Raw genomic sequence first — 21,111 nt, 5'->3', positions numbered from 1 at the left:
AAAAAAAGGAACCCACTAATGGTTGCCAAGGGTGAAGGAGAAAGAGTTGTTGCGTAGGGGACATTGAGTCTATGTTAATGGTGGTGGAATAATTTGGAAAAGGATATCAATAATGGTTGTACAGTATAAGATATGACAAAATAATAATTTATAAACTATCAAGGGTTCGTGAGGGAGAGAGTGGAGAGGAGGGAGGGGGGAAAGTGAAGAACTGATGTCAGGGGCTTAAGTGGAGAGCAAATGGTTTGAGAATGATGAGGGCAATGAATGTACAAATGTGTTTTACACAATTGATGTATGTATGGATTGTGATAAGACTTATATAAGTCCCCAATAAAATGATTTTTTAAAGAAAACAATGGTTGTACAACACGAGGAGCATAATCAATGGCCCTGAAGAGTACATGTAGACGTGGTGGAATTGGTGAATGCTTTGATGTATATCTTTTGGCCACAATTAGAAAAATAATAATAATTACATGAATAACAATGAGTACAAGGTAGAAGAAAATACCCTATAAGTGACTGTGGTGACAAGTTTACAAAGCTTCTTGATATGATGGAATTATTGAATTGTGTGACATGGATGAAGTGCTAATAAAGCTGTTTTTCAAAAAAGTTCAGCTAATAAGAAACTAATAGATGACAAACTTATATGGAAGGGAAACTATAAATCTAGTCTCTAAGAAATAAAGCTGCGATTGAAAAATAGTTTATTTCTATGCTTGCAGAATAAACTTGTTATTTTTAAAACATACAAAAAGAATGTTATTGCAGAAAGGTAGTACTAAAGAAAATTAATTTTACATATTAATACCTCAAACATTTAACTTAGTGGCTAGCACCACCTGTTATCCATTAAATATTTACTAAATGAATTAACCAATTAATAAACACCTTACCTATAGATGCTCTCCTATCTTTTATTCCTTTCCTCTTGTTCACTTCCTTATCCACTATAAAATAAGGAAATAATTAGATCAAAAAAGTAAGTGATACAGTAAAGTCTAAACACTTATTCATGTGAAGAAAGTAATTGGGAGTGTTGGGTATAACACAAGAACCCACTGCCATCCAATCAATACCAACTCATAGTGGCTCTACAGGGCAGCGGAGAACTGCCATTTTGAGTTTCCAAGGCTATTAAGTCTTCATGGGACAAAAGTCCATCTTTTTCTCAGAGTAGAACTGGTGACCTTGTGTTAACAGCCCAAAGGCATAACCGAATACACCAGCATGGTTCCTTACATTGAACATACAAACCTAATCTATGATCCTATTTAATTTTAAATAAAAATAAAGCATTGGAAATAAGAGAGATTCCTGTTAACTAAAATAATCCGTTTCAAAATAAGGCGTTATTGTAATATACAATACACAATGTGCATTGGTTAGGTCAAAACATTTTTTCCTACCCTCAAATCACCAAAGAACAAAATATTTTCCATCCCATTACCCAGGAGTAAAGACAAGAAGGCCTCTTCTTTTATGTTCTGTCCTCTTTCCCAAGCCTAAGACTACCTGAAGTTCAATTATTTCAAATTCATTTCCACACAGCTACCAGAGCTACATTTTTCCAACTCATCTGTTTGGATAGCTGACAGCCATCCATTTTATTCTTCAAAATAGCTTTTCAAATGGAGTTCTGAACAACACAGAGAAATTAATAAGTGAGATACAAGGGGTTCTGCATCAACTGAAGACTGACCTTGGGAAGTGGGTTTAGGAGTGAAGATAGTAAGGTAGGGAGTGGTGAAGGGACTTCAACTGCAACTGAACAATTCCAATTCTTTAAATATATCAATGAAAATTCAAAGACAATGTCACAAACACGTCAAAATTATCCTCTACATTTTTATGTCTGAAATATTTCATAATTTAAAAGTGAAAAAAATCAAAATAAGCATTCTGTGATTTAACAGACTCAGTATCTGTTACATATATCAAATTTTTAAAGATATAAAACTTCTGAGTAATCTCATAACAGATAAATGTCTTTGTTTGCAACCCCAACATTTTCCAAAATAACAAATAAATATTAATTTATATACTAATTAATATCCCATGGAACAGCATTCATGAATAGCAATTTCTTCTATGCTGTTTTATAACTTATACCCATTTACATCTCAAAATAATTTGAGGAATTATTTAAGTCAAGATTAGTACATGTAAAACAGAAATTAAAATGTAGAACACAGAAGAAAGCAGTAAATTAAAAAATAAAGCTGAAAATAGTTACAGTGACTAAATACTAAATTTAGGTCTGAGATTCCTGGTAGCATAAAGAAAATAATTCAGGTAATCATTTACATAAAGTAGCACACTGGTACTTTGGGAAAGATAAAACTTTCTCTGATACCACATTTCAAGAAAAAGTTGGCGTATTTAGCATTAAGTAAGACAACGAACAACACAATAACATGTTTCACCTGTTTGTTTCTTAATGCCAATCCTCAAAAAGATACGAGGTATAGGAACAAGAAGTTCTTCCTGCTCCAGCCCTCCCAAAGATGGCTTTTCTAAAGAATATTTTTGGCTTGTCACAGCTATCATCCAAGCCTATCCAAAAGTAGGTGGGACACGGGCCAAACACAAAGGGAGCACAAGAGAGCAGCAAGGGGAGCAAAGCAATGAAGTTCCGAGGATCCCGAAAATAGACTTCTGAGGCAGGGCTTGGCACCTCATCAGACTCAACCAGAAAACAATTATAAGGGTCAACAGACAGAGCTGGAACTATGGATGGGGTTTTTTTTTTTTCAAGTATAAGATAGGCAGGATAAACAATCCCGAGGAGATAGTGACATGACCGGTGGTTCCAGGAGGTACGTGGGAAAGGGTAAGGTAGGAGGAAGGAAGGTGGGAACCAACAAACACAGGATCAAGGGAACAAGAAGTTATCTAAAATAAATGGTGAGGAGGGCGTAGAATGCCTGGTTTTGCTTGATCAATGCAATGTAGCCAAGAAGTATTACTGAGAACCAAATGAAGGTCGAACATGATAGTGGGACAGGAGGAAAGTAAAAGGAAATAGAGGAAAGAACTGAGAGGCAAAAGACATTTATAGAAGTATAAACATAGGCCTGTACCTATGTTAATATATTTAAATAGAACTATAGGGATATAGGCCTATGTACATATTTATATGTTAAATATTAAGGCAGCAGATGAACATTGCACATCTACTCAAGCCCTCCCTCAACACAAGAACACTTTGTTCTAATGACCTGGTATTCTGTGATACTCACCTTCCTAACACGATGACTGAAGACAAAATGGGTGCATAAGCAAATATGGGAAGAAAGCTGATGGTGCCCATCTATTAAATGGCTATTTAATATATTGCCCAGCTATTAAAATATATAGTGTCTGGGATCTTAAAGGTTTGAAAATAAACAAATGGCTATCTAGCTGGGAAGCAACAAAGCCCACATGGAGGATGCACACCAGCCTATGGTCATAAGGTGTCCATAGGATCAGGTACCAGGCATCAGAAGACCCTAAACAAACAATCATATTAATGCAAACAAGGGGGGCCAGAATGGAGACGCAAAGCCCATCTGCAGATAATTGACATACCCTCACAGAAGGGGGTCACAAGGAAGGTACAAGCCAGCCAGGATGCAGTACAGCACCAACAAAACACACAACTTTCATTTAGTTCTTTAATGTTTCCTGCCCCCAACCCCACCCCAACTATCATGACCCCAGTTCTACCTTACAAATCCAGCTAGACCAGAGGATGTACACTGGTACAGGTAAGTACACGGGAACAGATAAGAGCTCCTGACACACGGAATCCAGGACAGATAAACATCCCCAGAACAATAATGGGACTAGCGATACCATGAGGGGAGGGAGAGTGGGGCAGAGAGAAAGGGGGAACCGATTCACAATAATCGATGTATTAACCCCACTACCACCACCAAGGAGGACGAACAACAGAAACATGGGTGAAGGGAGACAGCAATTGGTGTAGGATAAGAAAATAATAATAATTTATCAATTATCAAGGATTCACGAGGGAGGGAGGAAAAATGAGCTGATACAAAAGGCTCAAGTAGAAAGAAAGTGTTTTGAAAATGATGATGTCAACATATGTACAAATGTACTTGACACAATGAATGTATGGTATGGATAGTTATGAGCTGTAAGAGCACTCAATAAAATGATTTATTAAAATAAAAAAATTTTAAAGAAACAGTCCAAAATAGGTTGGAAATGGTCATAAAGTAGACTTTGAGCTCCTAGAACCACAGGGAATATTTAATAATGTACAAAATGAATTTGGGAGTGGATCTATAGTTATATTCAGCTTGAAGTCAGAATGTCTCCACTTACAAGCAGAAATTTTACAGACAGTTCTACCCTATCCTACAGGGTTGTTTTGAGTCAGCATCGACTCAAAGGCAGAGAGTTTTTCCAGTTTGGGGGCAGGGCAAGGAAGATTGGAGAAGGGAGATCTGGCAACCATGAGTATGAGAAAGAAGAAAATGTTCTGAAATTGATGGTGGTGATGATTTCAAAAACACTTCTTAATATGCTTGAACTATTAAAATGTATATATGTGAATTGTATGCCAATAAAACTACTTTTAAAAGATAAAAGAAAATCTGTAGCATTCCTTCTTTTTCAGAAGTATAGAAACAAAATGAAGAAGCCAAAGGCATGAGGATACAAAGAAAATGATTTAAACCAAAAGAAGGATCTTTGACATTATAATTGATGGACTCTAGAGTAAAATTATGCTTTGATTTAGTATATAAGGAGAATAGCCATAGAAAGTTCAAATAACAAAGAAGATAAATACAAAAGATTTTAAGTTCCTAAAAGTAACAAAGGGTCATCCCCATTTTCATGGTGAAGAAGAATATGTCTCTTGTAATTTCACTTCAGTCAATGTAACTTACTTGCAGTCAGACTGCAAGTGCTGCTTCAGTCTTTTTAATTACTCTTCCTAATGTCCTTAAAAACTCATCCCCATCTAGTCAATTCTGACTCAGAGCGACCCTGCAGGACACAGTAGAACTCCCCCTCTAGGATTCCAAGACTGCAATTCTTTATGGGAGTTGAAAGCCTCCTATTTCTCCCACGGAACAGCTGGTAGAGACAGTTGGCGTCAAGACTCAGGCCAAGGAGAATAGGTAACTCTCTAAAGAGCATGGCCTTTTCTATTTGTACTACACATTATACATATAGAACACAGAAAGATGAGAAAATTAGCTCCCAGGGACTAATCAAATATAACATTAACAGAAGATCGGTGTGCCCCAGGGGCATTATCGATGAGCCTCTGCTATAAAATAAGTAAGTTTTGAAAGGGAGCCAGAGGCAGATAAAAAACAAACAAACACATAAAACAAACAAAAAAACCCATAGATCCAGGAATGGGTTTGGGACTTGCACTAAATCTTAGCTCCAACATAAGAACAATTAGTTCTTACATCATAGCCCTGCTCGATCCTCACCCTCAGAAGATATGGGTGCTAAAGGCAAAATGTGGTGAAGAAATTGGATGGTGCCCAGCTAGCAGATAAGTAGCATCTTGTCTCCAAACAAGGAGCCATTGGAGTGAGATGTCAACTAAGTCCACATGGAAGAAGCACGCCATTATGTCACCAAAGGATTGGAAATCATGTAATCCGAAGTCAAAGGAGGAATTAGTATCAGAGCCTATATTGTGAGAATCTAGTTTGCAGAAGGTTATGGATTACTGTGGAAGCCCAAGATACATTTATAAAAACCACATAGGAAATAAGCCTCCAGAGGTCTCCCCCTATCTATAATTGAGGGACGGAAGGAAAGCGGTTACTGAACAGAATGCATTGAAGAGATGAGTGTAGAAGAGTAAAGGGGTAACCTGACTTGAACAGTTAGAACTTTGTCAGCTGATCCTCCTCTGATGCATGCGGGACCTGATCTGGTTTTCAACATTTTCTGTATTTTTGGTTTTGGTTTTTGTTCATATTAGGGTTTATCTCAGAGATGTTATATCATTCGAGCTCACCCTCTTGAAGTTGTATTATGTTTTTCTGTTTTATCGGTATATGAAACCCAGGACTGATAAACCTTTAGGGACAGCAAGTATAATAAGTGTTTTGGGGGGTAGGGATGTAAAAAGGAGACAATGTCAAGGAGTTCAGGAAGGAAAAGAATGTTTGGAAACTGGTAGCAATTGTACAATACTGCTTGATTTGATTGAACTGTGGAATGAAATGATAAATGTATTAACTCTCAATTAATAATAATCAAAGAAAATTAGCTCTTAGCAAATAACTTTAAAGAAATCTCAAAGGCTATCTGATATTTTCAAAGACTTTTATATATGTAATTATTTATTTCTATTCAACTGTAAATTCTTACTCACTTTCAAGTCGAGATTTTGAGTTGACTAAATTGTCAATGAACTCTTCTAAATGCACTTTCCCATCCTCTGTAGAAAAATACATATCAGTATATAATCATAAGTGAGACAGGCAACTACAGATTCAATTACTGTATTGAAAGATAATTTAGAGTTTGGCCTTGCAATACAACTAGAAATCTATATTTGGCTTGAAAGACAGGTGTAAGGCATACTCATTTAAGACACACACTCATCCCCCCTCCCCCCGGCTCCTTCTCTACATAAACACACTGCCATCAAATCAATTTCAACTCATTAGCAACCCTATAGGACAAAGTAAACTGCCCCATAGAATTTCCACAGTTGTAAATCTTTATGGAAGCAGACTGCCACATCTTCCTCCCACAGAGCAACCGGTGGGTTCCAACCAGCTACCTTTAGTTTAGCAACTAAGTGCTTTAACCACTGCACTACTCATTCCCCTCTGCAAGCTCCTGCTGGAAATAGCTTGAACCCAGTTAACCATAACTAGTACCCAGCAGATTAGTACAAGGAAGAGAAGTTTGGCTAATCCACAATGCAGATGAATACTTCAGGGTTAATGAAAAGTTACAGACAAATAATGTCAACTAAGATAACGGATACCTAAAAACACACCCAATGCTCACCTTTGAATGTCACTTTCTTTAGTGTCCTTCGAATCATTTCTTGGGGTATTGGAACTCCTGTCGTTTTCAGTATAGAACGTAGGTCATCAGGATTGATCACTTTTTTCCTAATGGAGGTCAGGGCTTTTAAAGGTTTTTCTATTTCTAAATACAATTTTAAAAGCACATGTATGAATTTGTTCAACATCCAAATATAAAGACTATGCCCTGAATAATAACAATAACAGCTAAGTATATATTTAGTTTGAACTTATTAGGCAGAATGCTAAATATCTAATTTAGTCCTACAAAAACTCTGTGAAATCAGCAACATTTAACAGATAAGAAAATCTAAAAATATATAAGGCATTCTTTCTAAAAGTATGCAATTACTAAATAAGCAGCCAAGTTTGAAGTCCAGGCTATATGGTTTCATAAACTGAGTGCTTAATTGCCATACTATCTCAATCACTGCAATATACATAAATTTTAAATTTAAGAATTGCTATATTTGTTTAAAATTTTAAAACTCAAAACATCTTTTTATACTTTTCTCTATCATATCTAAAGCTAGGAATTCCATTAAAACTCTAGTAGCAAATCAGAAAAAAGTTTTATCTTGTCAATAATTGGTTAACTGTTAGTATTTGTTTTTTTTTAATTATCATGTATAAATAGTTAATTCAAGTATGGGAAAGTTTTAATATTTTATATTGATAAGCACTATCATAGAAGCATGAATTCTAAGGTTTGCTTAAACACCCCAGTTGGAAAAACTAAGATTAAAGACAAAATATTTTGGTCTAAGCTCTAGGTTCTGTCTGGTGAACGATTTTATTTTGTAAATCCCTAAAGAGGGCTTTTGGAATCCTTTCCTTTAAGCTTTGGAAAGATTCTGGAGAGAAATCAATGAGCGCCAGTTCTTCTCAAGATAATGAACTGCTCTGAGGAGACCCACAGCATCCAGAATACCTGTGAACTCCTTTAGCCCAAAATGCAGGGAGAACCAAGATGTACTACAGACGCTTCTTGCACTTGGAAATGTTAATTCTTTAAGTACATTAAAATCACATTACACTCAATGCCTCATAACTAGAGAAGTAGAAGAGTGGGAAGGATGCCATGGAGGAAGCCTATATGTTTCAACATGTTTCTACATCGTCTTAAGGTTTCAACAGTTAATCTTCCCATAATAAAAATCCCTTTTAAGTTAAAGGATATCACTCACATCAAATTATCTGCCATAGAGTTGATTCTGACTCATTGAAACCCTATAGGACAGAGTCGAGCCTCCTCCTTAGGTTTCCAAGGCTGTAAATCTTTACGGGGCCAAAAAGCCTCATCTGACTTGCATGGAGTGGTTAAGTTTGAGCTGCTGCTCTTCTGGCTCGCAGCCCAGTTTGTAATCCACTACATCACTAGGGTTTCAGGAATAATGGATAAAAAAGAGAAGGAAACGCTGATCTTCCCCCGAACAGATTATCAGTAAAATGGTCAAACACATCATCACCAACTGATGACTGCCATGTTGAATCACAAACTTGGACACTAGGAAGGAACCCTCCAAATAGGTTTATATAGTAAGCTTTTTGAATGATGAAATGTGTACAGTCGATCCAGGAAATATACTATAAACCCAGGAAAAAGTCAATCCTGGGATTCTCTACTGAATTTTAACCCAAAGTACACTTGACACACACACACCCTGCTTTATAGCAAAACCACACAAAGTATACTATTCAACACCAAACAATACCATCTTTTTTTTTTTTGTCCCGCCAGCGCCCAGGGGCCGGCACTGGTCTCCAGGCACCCTCCCCCCCCCCACCCCACGGCCCCACCCCCGCCCCACCACCCAGGGCTGGACGCTGGGCGGCGCGCTGGGAGCGGAGAGGCTTCCCTGCTGGCCGGTGAGGAGCGACTGCGTGCACACGGCTCCGCAGCCAAGGATTCCTTCCCTCTCCCTCCGTCCACCTGCCCATGGCCCAGCTGAGAGAGCACGCGACCGCCTTGCGGGAGCAGCCGCCGCCGGGAACAATACCATCTTTAACACAAAATTTTAGTTTTACAAAATTCTCACTTACCCAAACTTTCAGTATAATATGGTGTGTGCATCAACTCAACCAGGAAATTTTTTAAAACCACCTGCCCTTTGTCTGAAAATGAAGCGTAAAGGAATAGTCTTTTGTCAAATGAGAGAAAATAGGGTCATACCTAATCTATTTCTAACTCTGACTCCTCTATGTACACCCCAAGCGAACTACACAAAAGGGATATCGCCATAATGATTAAGATATTTGAGCCAGTGTTCACTTTAGAAATTTTGTACATTCCTTAGCCAATGGGGACCATTTTTCTGAAGTGTTTCTGGTACAGTATTATCTTTTTAATTTTGTAACATTAAAAATTTTATTAGACTTGCTTAAATTTCATGATGGTAATTTATCTACCAAAGGATACATGCCTTAAGCCAAACTCAACTATAATATCTAAGGAAGATTATATACAATTATGAACAAAGATACATTAATAAAGGTAGAATGAAGTCTTTGCTTTCTATCAGTCATATACTTGAAATTTAAGAAAAGAAAAAAAATGAGAATACCACAAAGCTCTGCATGTAAGCCCAAAATTCCCATGGTAGTGGTGATGCTGTGCTATGGAGTTGGTTGAAGCACTGCTTGGTCCTACATAATCCTTGCAGTCATTCCTATGTTTAAGTCCATTTTTCCATCCACTGTGTCAATCCATCTTGCTAAGAGTCTACCTCTTTTTGCTGACCCTTTAGTTTACTAAACATGTATGATTGTCCTTCTCCAGGCACTGATCCCTCCTGATAACACACTCAACATACATGGGATGAAGTCTTGCCACCTTTGATTCTAAGGAGCACTCTGACTATATTTTTTCCAATGAATATTTGTTCCTTCTTCTGGTAGTATAAGGCATATTATATACTATTCTCCACCATCAGCATAAGTCAAAGACATCAATTCTTCTGTCTTCCTTATTCATAGTACAGATTTCGCATATATACGAAATGATTGAAAATAACAAGGCTTGGGTCAAGCACATCTTAGTTTTCAAAGTGCTGTCTTTATTTTTTAACACTTGTAAGAGACATTTTCAGCACATTTTCCCAATGCAATACATCATTTGATTTCTTAAATGCTGCTTCCATGAGTGTTAGTTATAGATATAAGTAAAATGAAATACTTGACAACTTCAATCTTTTCTGTTTATCATGATGATGCTTATTGGTCTCATTGTAAGGATCTTTGTATATGTTGAGTTATAATGTATATTAATGGCTGGTGGAAATCCAAAAACACTAATGTAGCTTCTTAAGAATTCTAGAGGGATCAAACTGGTTCTATATATCACCAAACTTTTTATTTAATGAATTTGAGAAAGCATCACAGATCTTAACCAAATAAAAACCCACCAATTTGTGGTACAAACCTCAAGAAGCAAAGAAATGGAAAAGGGGGATATTATGTAGTAAAATCTGTGAATTTTGGAACCTGTATAAGGAAGAAACCTGCCGGAGAAGAAAAACAAGAATATTTTCCAATAAAATAAGCAATGGAAAAGTGGTAAGACAACACCCTATCAAATGCAGAAAACTGATGAGACCTGAAAAAAACAAGGCATCCTGTTAGGGCAGTGGTTCTCAACCTTCCTCATGCTGCAACCCTTTCATACAGTTCCTCATGTGGTGGTGACCCCCAACCATAACATTATTTTTGTTGCTATTTCATAACTGTAATTTTACTACTGTTATGAATCAGGCGACCCCTGTGAAAGGGTCATTGGACCCCTAAAGGGGTCATGACCCACAGGTTGAGAACCACTGCGTAGGGTTCCAGATTTTACTGTATACATTTTCCTATAATACTTAATATAAGGATAATCCAGAAGCAATTCTTACCCAACACTAAAAGGGAAAATGTATTGTTGAACTCATTAAATTTGATTACTAATCACTCAGTTTTATGGATTTATGAGTAAAAGATAAACAGCTGTATATGTGATGAGTGAAAGGAAATACTTACCATCAACTAGACCAGAATTGAGTAGATTCGGTAGTTCCTCCTCTGAAAATTTAATCCCCAAGCCTTTCAGGATGGGTTTTATATCATCAGCTTTAACTTTTTCATTGGTTACATTGTCTAGCGCCTTTGCAAGGTTGTTAACCTCTATCAAGAAAAAATATTTTCAGTTTAGATACAAATTCTAAATAACTACCTTAAAGTATAATTCAAGAGATTAGTGTAGACACCTGAGACTTTATATTTAAAGATGAAATATAGTAAAATCTACCTTCAATACTCTCTTGACAATACATATAAAAGACAAATCGTAAAAACAAATTCATACTAGGAATTCATCTCTGGCATAGTCTTCGTCTATCTCTGCCTCTGCATTTTTCTTTGTGTGTTTTGGACACATAAAGATACTGTATTCTAGTTATTGCCGCTTCAATATGCTTATTTCCCATACCTTCCCTAAAATTTAAATTGTCTTATACTGACTTTCTTTCCCACAGGGCTACGAACCCTATTGTACACGTTGCCAGTTAACTGATCTCTTAATAGAATCTTTATATTTTAAATAACTGGACACTAATGCTGGCATCCCTGGGAGACAAAGTGAAATGTTAGATTATTAACCAAAAGGTTGGGGTTCAAATTCTCCAGAGATGCCTTAGAAGAACAAGACTGGTAATCTATTGCTTCCAAAAGGTCACACCCTTGAAAACCTTATGGAGCAGTTCTACGCTGCATACATGGGCTTGCCATATATCACAACCAACTCAAGAGCAACTAACAACACTGTTAATGTGTAAGAGGGTCAGTTTATTCTCACATGATACATTTTAATAACACTTTAGTAGTGATCTAATATATATAATAACAGTACAAAGAAATGTCCTGATGGTAGGAGTTTCTAATGCTATGGAAGATCCTAAGGAACTTTATTATAGGAGAGTTACTGCCCTTCAGGAACCCTGGTAGCACAGTGGATTAAGCATTGTGCTGCTAACCTAAAGGGTGGCAGGTTCAAACTCAAAGGTCTTTTGCAGCTGATTTGTCCTATACAATATGCCATTTTGTGTCTTGTCTGTTGTTTCCGTGGACACTGATTGTTGATGCAAGTAGAATGAAATATTCAACCTCACTTCTCCATTTTTTCATGATGCCGTTTATCAGTTCAGTTGTGTGGATTGTCTTGCTATTCAAGTGTAAGCCATAATGAGGGCTATTATAGTCTTTGACCTGCATCAGTAAGTCAAATCACCTTCATTTCCAGGAAACAAAAGTTATGTCAATCTGCACATTGTGGATAATTAAGAAAGCCTCCTCCAGTACTGATATTGCATTCTTCTTCATATGTGTAACTTTTAAAATTATTTGCTCAGTACAGAGATTAGATAAGTAAGGTGAAAAAATATAACCCTGGCACACATAAGAATATGGTGGTTTGTTAATGGGAGAAGGGGGTAGAAACTGGATGAATAAGAGAACATTAAGAGAAACATTTTCACTGTATATCTTTATAGACTTTTTGATTTATAATCCATAGAAATGTATTATTTAATTTTTAACTTAAATGTATTAGTTAAAATCTTCTTAAAGTCATCTATTTTGAGTACCTTTTGTAGAAGACATGTTACTTGCTTCAATTATGAATAAGTGATATAAAAAAGCAGACTTAGAGAATGAAGGAAACACATCTTCATTTGAACTAAAATAACTGTGTGCCATTCATTTGAACTTGTAGCATACTATTTACATATATATGTAAGTAGCCTTTAATCTTTAAGACTTATGCTTAACATTTTCTATATTCTAAAATGTGCATAAAGATTCCTAATTATTCTCACCTCTAAAATCTTGAAAACGTTTATTGCTCTTCAATGCTAGCAGGGCATTCTTTAGGGAAATGTCTCCATTTTCTATAAAGTGAAAACCAGTGAAAAAGAGAAAGTTAATAGGGTCAAGAAACATAAATGGACTTTCACTGAAAGCTAAATATGTTCACTCACTGTGCCTTTGACACATCTTATAATTTTCTTCCTCTCTACACTTTTTTGGAGAATGCTATTGCTGTCTACCTACCGTAATCCTATTCCTGGCAGAATTAGCTCATAGTTTTCCAAAGCATATTACCTTGAGTCTGTATTTCCCTTTCACTACAACACTATTCCTTTCCTTTATAACTTAATCTTTGGAGGAAAAAAGTTGTTTTACTCATCACTTCTTCATTCATACCTCAACTACTGCAATCTAGCTTTACTAGCTTCAGCCTTCATTGAAACTGCCCTGACCAAGTTCACCAGTTAACTATTGCCAAACTATTGCCAATGAACACGTAGCACCGTCTTTCTTCAAACTCTTCTTCCCTTTGTTTCTCTTGGTTTCCCTCCTACCATTCTGATTATTCTGTCATTTAAAAATTACTCTCTTTCTCTATCCTTAATAAGATACTTTAACATGCATGCCCCATTACTCTGTTGTTGGCTCTTGATCTCATTGTGCTCTGTATACTTTTCCTGAATTCTCCTGTAACTGCAAACTGTGTGTTGATAATGTCTAAATTCATATTTCCAGCACACCGTCAACTCTATGTTTACAATGATCTCAAATACAAAATTTCCTAAACTGAACTCTGTATGTTTACTGAACTTCCTCCTGTATTCCATATCTTAATAAAGATATGACATCACTATGAAATGAGGCACCCAAGCCAGAAATCTGTTACTCATTATACCTCCTCTTTCCATATTTAATTGAATATAATGAAGTCTGCTTCTACAATCTCATACATGTCTCTTTTCCATCTTTAAAGGCAATTCAGACACTCATAAGTTTTAACCTGCTTCCTAGATTGTTCTTCCTCTATCACTGCTTAACACTAATGCTAGAATGACTATTCAAAGAATAAAGTTAATCATGTCAATTTTCAATTTTGAATTCTTCAATAACTCCCTAAAGCCTTAAAGAAAAAAATCAACTTCTTTTACTCAGAAAAAAAATGCTTGCATCTTTCCTTCACTCTATGCCCTCTACCTCTATGTCTAATTCTACTATTAGCCTTATCAAATCAATGGACAAACTTTGGTTCACATCAAAATGAACTACAGAACTTTCTGAAAAATATATATACACAGGTTTGTGCCTTGGACCTGATGCAGCTATTGTGATGGAAAAAAATCTGGGATATAATCAAAGTATCTGGGTATTTAACAAATCACTGGGTAACTGTGATGTAAATCGGTTTGAGATCCACTACTCTAGATCTTAATGAACTATTTGTAGTTCCTTGATGTCTCCATGAAAATTTTTTTCTTATACACTTTGCACAAGCCAAATAGTCTTCCTGATCCCTTCTAATCCCCCAAACCTCTAATTCCTGGCTAATTTACACTTATCAATTCAAAATTCAACTTCAATGTCCTCTCCTACAGAAAGTACCCTTCTGTACACTCTATCCAGCCTTGTTTGCTATCATACATGCTTCCATAGCATACAATGTTTACTTATTTCATAGCATTGGTGTTCTTTTTTTAATTAATTTTCATCTCAATGGAATGTAAACTCTTAAACTGTCTTATCTTTGTTTAGTACTTTGAAAGCAATAGGTGCTCAATAAACTTTCATTAAATGGGTGAAATTCTCTTTACACCCCTACAGGCCTCCGTGTTTGTTACTTTGGTACTTATGTAAGAACTATCATGTGCCCTTCAAAATTCACTTAACTTTAATCTACATTATTTACTTTTTGTTGTTTATATTTGTTTTACCAACTAGAATGAAAGTTTCCAAATTATATATCATTTTTATTTCAGTGAATACAGTATATATCATATAGTGTCTCAAATACAAAAGGCCTCAGATCAGGTCTGCTACGTATAGCTGTAGACCATGTACTTCACACCACCAAAACCCATGACTATGGAGTCTAACCTAGCTCATAGCAGCTCTATAAGGCAAAGTAGAACTGTCCCATAGGATTCCCAAAGCTCTGAGTCTTTACATACATCTTCCTATTAGCAATTTGAACCCCTACAGCATCAAGGTTCCTTACAGAATTCCAAAGGGTATCTTTTACTCAGGCGGCAATGTGCCCCAGAATTTGTGCAGCACAGTGACCGAGTGAACATGAGTGATAAGTAATGCTAAAATGGATGTTAGTTGCCATTCAGTGCCAAATCATAGCAACCCTATGTACAACAGAATGAAACACTGCCTAGTCCTGTGCCAACCTCACAATTGTTCTTATGTTTGAGCCCGTCGATGTAGCCGCTGTGCAAATACATCTTGCTGAAGATTTTCCTCTTTTTTGCTGTCCCACTACTTTGCCAAGCATGATGTCTTTCTCAAGGGACTGGTCCTTCCTGACAACTTGTCCAAAATGCTTAAGACAAAATCTGGCCATCCATGCCTCTAAGGAGCATTCTGGCTATACTTATTCCAAGACAAATTTGTTTGTTCTTTTAATAGTCAGTCCATGGTATTTTCAATATTCTCTACCAGCACCATAATTCAAATGTATTGATTCTTCTTCAGTCTTCCTATTCAATGTTCAACTTTCACGATCATGTGTTACAATTGAAAATATCATGGTTTGAGTCAGGTACACCTTAGTTCTCAAAGTAGCATCATTGTTTTTCAAGAGGTTGATGCGGCAGATTCACCCCATGCAATGCATCAGTCATCTCTTGACTTCTGCCTCTATGAGCATTGAATGGTGAACCAAGGAAGATATAATCCTTAACAACTTTGACCTTCTCTCTTTTACCATGATGTGACCTACTGATCAAGTTGTGAGGATTTTGGTTTTCTTTACATTGAGTTGTCATCCACACTGAATCCTTAGTTTTCATCAGCAAGTGCTTCAAGTCCTCACTTTCAGCAATCAAGGTTGTGTCATCTGCATATCAAAGGTTGTTAATAAGCCTTCATCCAAACTTTATGTCACATCTTCATATAATCTAGATTCCCTGATTATTTTCTCTACATGCAGACTGAATAAATATCACAAGAGGATACAACTTGGATGCACACTTTTCCTGATTTTAAGCAATGCAATATTCCCTTGTTCTTTTCCCACAACTGCTTCTTGATCTACTTACAAGTTCTGCATGAGCACAATGTAGTGTTCTAGAGTTCTCTTTCTTCTCAAAGCTATCTATAGTTTGTATAATCCACAGTCGATTATCTTAGCATATTTAATAAAACACAAGTGCACATCCTTCTGGTTTTCTTTAATTTCAACTGATAACCACCTGACACAAGCCATGATATCCCTTGTTCCAAATCCTCTTCTGTATCCAGCCTAAACCTCAGGCAGCAACCTGTCAATCTATTGCTGCAACTGTTGTGCAAAATTGTACTTGTGTGTGATATTAATGATAATGTTCTATATTTGGAGTATTCCGTTGTTACATTTCTTTAGAATGGGTACAAATATGGATACCGTTCACTCAGTTGGCCAAGTAGCTGTCTTCCAAATTTTCTGACATAAATGAGTGAGTGCTTTCAGTGCTTCATCAGCATGTTGAAACATTTCAGTTGGTATTTCATCCATTCCTGGAGCCTTGTTTTTGGTTAATGTTTTCAGTGCTGCTTGAACTTCTCCCTTCAGAACCATTAGTTCTTGGTCATATGCTACCTCTTGGAATGCTTGAACGTCTACTAGTTCTTTTTGGTTCACAGGTGGGTTTTTTTTCTATTTTTCCATTTTCTTTTGATACTTCCTGCATTGTTCACTCTGTTGCCCATAGAATATTTTAATACTGCAACTCAGGCTTTAATATTTTTTAGCTCTTTCAGGTTGATTGCTGTTGTTCCTTTTTAGTTTCTCAATCAAGGTCTTTGCACATTTCATTATAATAATGACTTTGTCTTCTTGGGTTGCCCTTTGAAATTTTCTGTTCAGCTCTTTGACATCATCATTTCTTTCATTTGCCTTCACTCACTGCCATTGAGTCAAGGATGACTCAGAGAGGCCCCCTGTGGGTTTCTGAGACTGCAATTGTTTAAAATGGGGATAGAAAGCTCAGTTTTCCCCCCACGGAATTGCTGGTGGTTTTGAACTGCCAATCAAGCAATTGCAGACCAACCCCAAAACCACTACACCACCAGGGCTCCATTTCATTTGCCATGCTACTCTATAATTAAGAGCAAGTTCAGAATCTCTTCCAACATCCATGCTGATCTTTTCTTTTAATCTTCTAAATGATCTTTGCTTTCTCTAGGTATATGCTCTTAATATTATTACACAGCTCATCGGGTCTTTGGACATTAGTGGCCAATGCAGCAAATCTGTTCTTGAGATGTTCTCAAAATTCAGGTGAGGTAGACTCAAGATCACATTTTGATTCTCATGGACTTGCTTAAATTTTCTTCAGTTTCAACCTGAACTTACATATGAGTAACATTTGGCCTTTGTCCTGGTTCTAGCAGCTAATATTGAGCTTCTCCATCATCTGTTCCATCAAAAGTATTCGATTTGATTTCTGTAGAGTTCATCTGGAGAAGTGTATAGTCACCTTTCGTCCATCTGGAGAAGTCCATTTGTGTAGTCAACTTTTGTGTGACTATAAAAAGGGTATTTGAGCTCTCTCCTGCCCTCTCTGCTCGTGCTGTGTGCAAACCTGGCTAGTGAAATCACGGCCATTCAGGAGGATACCTGAAGACAAAATGGTTGCATAAGCAAATGTGGGGAAGAAAACTGATGGTGCCCAGCTATCAAAAGTTATAGTGTTGGGGGTCTTAAAGGCTTGTAATTAAACAAGCAGCCATCTAGCAGAGAAGCAACAAAGTCCACATGGAAGAAGCACACCAGCCTGTGTGATCATGAAGTGTCAATGGGAAGAGGTTTCAGATGTTCAAAAACATGCAACCAACTCAATGTGAAGGGGCACGGATGCAACAGAGACCAACAGCTCATCTGCGAAGTAATTGGAAGATCCCTTTCAGTAGGGCCACACGGAACATGATGAATCCAGGGAACAGTAGGACACCGATGAGAACCACATAAATATCCTCTAGTTACTCAGTATTCCCTCCCCCTTACTATTAAGGTATTTATTTGTTTTATCTCATTAATCATGTGAGATTCATGTTACGCTTACTTGTGTATGTAAAGATTGTTTGGTATAGGAAAATTAAGATAGATAACCCTTCAGAAACAGTAACAGGAGAAATGACTCCCTGAAGGGACAAGAAAGAGGGTGGGGAAGGGGGACTATGGGGAGCTGATAGCATTGATGACTGTATAACTCCTCTTGAGGGGACTGAATAACAGAATTGAGAATTGTTTGTGAATAAACACAATGGATTGTGTAAGGTATTTCAATAAAACTATTTTTTTTTAAAAAGGCATTTGTGACTTCAAAAAAAGTATTTGCTATGAACAAGTTGTTGGTATTTCAAACTTTCTATCATTCCATCTCTGGTTTGGTTTCTACCACCAAGGCCATATTTTACAATTACTGTTCCTTTCTCTTTATTTCCAACGTTACATTCCAATCACCAAATATTACCAATGTATCTTGCTTTTTGATGAATTTCAGACTGACAAGTTTGCTAGAGTTCTTCAATTCCTTCATCACTAGTTTTCATGGTTGGTGCATAAATTAGAATAATAATCATATTGATTGGATTTCCTTGAAGATAGATAGAGATAATTCTATCACAAACAGAACTCTACTTCAAAACAGATCTGGATATGTCCTTTTTGACAATAAATGCAACACAATTCCTCTTGAGTGTGTCCTCCCAGTATTGTAAATTTTATGATTGTCTGATTCAAAATTACCAATAGGAGTCCATTTCAGCTCACTAAAGCCTAGAGTATCGATTTTTATGCATTTCATTTTTGACAACTGCTAATTTTCCTAGATTTATACTTTGTACATTCCAAGCTCTGATTATTAATTGCTGTTTGCAGCTGCTTCTTCACTCTGAGGCCTGCCCCATTAGCAAATTAGGTTCCCAAAGGCTTTACTCCCACAGGCTTTACTCTATCCACATAATTATGGTAGATTCTACTTTGAGAAAGTAGCTCTGTCTCAGTCGTATTTTAAATCCTTCCAACCTGAGGGGGTTTATCTTCTGGCATGATATCCTTCAATATTCTACTTCTTTTCATGAGGTTTTTAGTATCTGGCAATATTTCATTTCTGTTCATAAGGTTTTCTGTGGCTAATTCCCAGTAGTGAACAGCCTATTCATCTGCATATTCTGTTCATAGTCTGGAAGCTCTGCTGAAACATGTTCACCCTGGGGGACCCTGCTGGCATTCAAAATACTAGTGACATAACCTCCAGTATCACAGTAACACACAAGCCACCAGAGTACAAAACAGAACAGTGGTGGAAAATACATTTAGCAAGGCTGAAAAAAAAGAAAATAGCTTTAGAAGTGGATCTTAAATTAATTTTTAAACACAATAATAGTGAACATTTCAAAAGTATGTATTATATATTCTCTGAAATCTCCTAAGATTCACATTCAGGCTACAAACTAACGATATTGTATATTAAGATACATAACTCAGGCAGTAGGGAAAGGTCTTTTCTTAGCCTCTTCTTAGTTAACAGCAACTTTAATACATTCTTAGAAAATTATTATTTCACCTTCCTAATTTATATGTAGGTACTCAAAATAAACCAGCAAACATGCCCTGATGGAATTGATAAAGGATACTTCTCGGAGCTATAAAAATAGAGCTTATTCTGCCTGTCTAATTCCATCTGTCACCTTCAAAAATCTTAAACACAGAGTACATATTTCCATTACTCAAAACTTTTCTATTAAAAAAAGTATTATCTCAGTGGACTTGTTCTGATAAGGTGTTTTATTCCCCTGGGTAATACAGAGAAAATTGTTGGGAAGAGTGGGAAATGGAGATAGGGAAATAGACTGGATTCCCTAAGACATGGTAACAGTTGAAATTTGATAAAGCCTATTACTCTTTTAAAATAGAAAATAATTGTTGGTACTTTATTATGAAAACAACTGAGTGTTTTTACATACCATCGGTATCAACCATGCTTTCTAACATCTTGTGTTCTTCAGGCTTTACAGGAATGTCAAAGTCATTTAAAGCATCCTTCAAGTCATTAACTTGAACTTTGTCAGAGTTCATCAAACTGACAATATTGAGGGCAGATTGTATATCTAAAAAGAAACAGAGATTCTGTAAATCTGAACACTAAAGTAAAAACTATTTTTCAAACCTATTTCAGTCAACATTATCTCTATGGTTCTAAAATTAATAATCTAAGCTAAATAGTTCTTTACTCCAAGTATTTCCCTGAACTGATTATTTTGTCTCATGGTTTAAAATTGATTTAACTGAGATTTCTTTATCTAATTCAATAAAATGATAAATCTTAAAGAATTAGAATGCCTCCCTTGTCACATTTCTAGGGAAATGTTCAGTGAGTGAAAGGGGCTTTGGAAATAATTTTTGTCCTTATAAAACTTCCCAAATTTCAAGGTATGACAATGTAAATATCCTAAATTTCTATATATATTCCATCTCCATTCATTTTTCCCCCTTCCTCACCACATATATTCTTCTCTTACTAAAGGCTTCTTTTTGCCTATTTCCTAAGAAAGCCAACAAGTCAAAGTATTAAGTTTTCAGGGATACATTTCACCTAAAAACCAGGAACAGTCTTTACTTTCTAGTGGATACATATTTATAAGGGTCAAATTGCCACAAAACCTGTACATGAAATTGTAATTAAAGAATTTACTGTGACAGGGAATAAGATGTTAGGGTTCTTCTGTAAAGAAACTTTAAAACGCTAGAGGTTCTTCTGAGTTGATGTACTTTGTGCTCCTTCCTGACTATATCTCAAACACTAAGAGTTTTCTTCTCCAAATTGAACCCTTAATATTACAGCCATGCCTCTAACTGCTTTATCAATGAGTTATATAAATCACATGCATTGGAAGTTACTGCTTGAATCATAATCCCAAATTTATCTAGAAAAGTATAGTGTAATTTTTAAAGTAAATTATAGGGACACAGAAGAGTAACCATATTCACTTATTAGATAATCTTATTTCCCATTAAGCCAGATAGCTCTCCGTC

The 21,111-nt window shown here is 36.3% G+C and overlaps 1 protein-coding gene across 1 annotated transcript in view; it reads right to left on the bottom strand.

Annotated features, from left to right (window-relative positions):
- Window positions 1-8,332: 8,332 nt before the first annotated feature.
- Window positions 8,333-21,111, bottom strand: part of EFCAB13 (EF-hand calcium binding domain 13) — a 140,387-nt gene continuing 127,608 nt past the window's right edge. The window contains exons 29-33 of the mRNA XM_075559676.1: window positions 20,043-20,186; window positions 12,881-12,952; window positions 11,049-11,192; window positions 8,968-9,037; window positions 8,333-8,411 (exon numbers count right to left, since the gene is read on the bottom strand). Coding sequence (XP_075415791.1) covers window positions 8,333-8,411; window positions 8,968-9,037; window positions 11,049-11,192; window positions 12,881-12,952; window positions 20,043-20,186 — 509 coding nt within the window. The remainder of the gene's footprint in view (window positions 8,412-8,967; window positions 9,038-11,048; window positions 11,193-12,880; window positions 12,953-20,042; window positions 20,187-21,111) is intronic.

This window comes from Tenrec ecaudatus, chromosome 10, assembly GCF_050624435.1.
Source record: "Tenrec ecaudatus isolate mTenEca1 chromosome 10, mTenEca1.hap1, whole genome shotgun sequence".
NCBI classification, from domain to species: Eukaryota; Metazoa; Chordata; class Mammalia; order Afrosoricida; family Tenrecidae; genus Tenrec; species Tenrec ecaudatus.
Note: the sequence above shows the minus strand (reverse complement) of the source record. Positions and strands in the feature narration are given on the sequence as shown.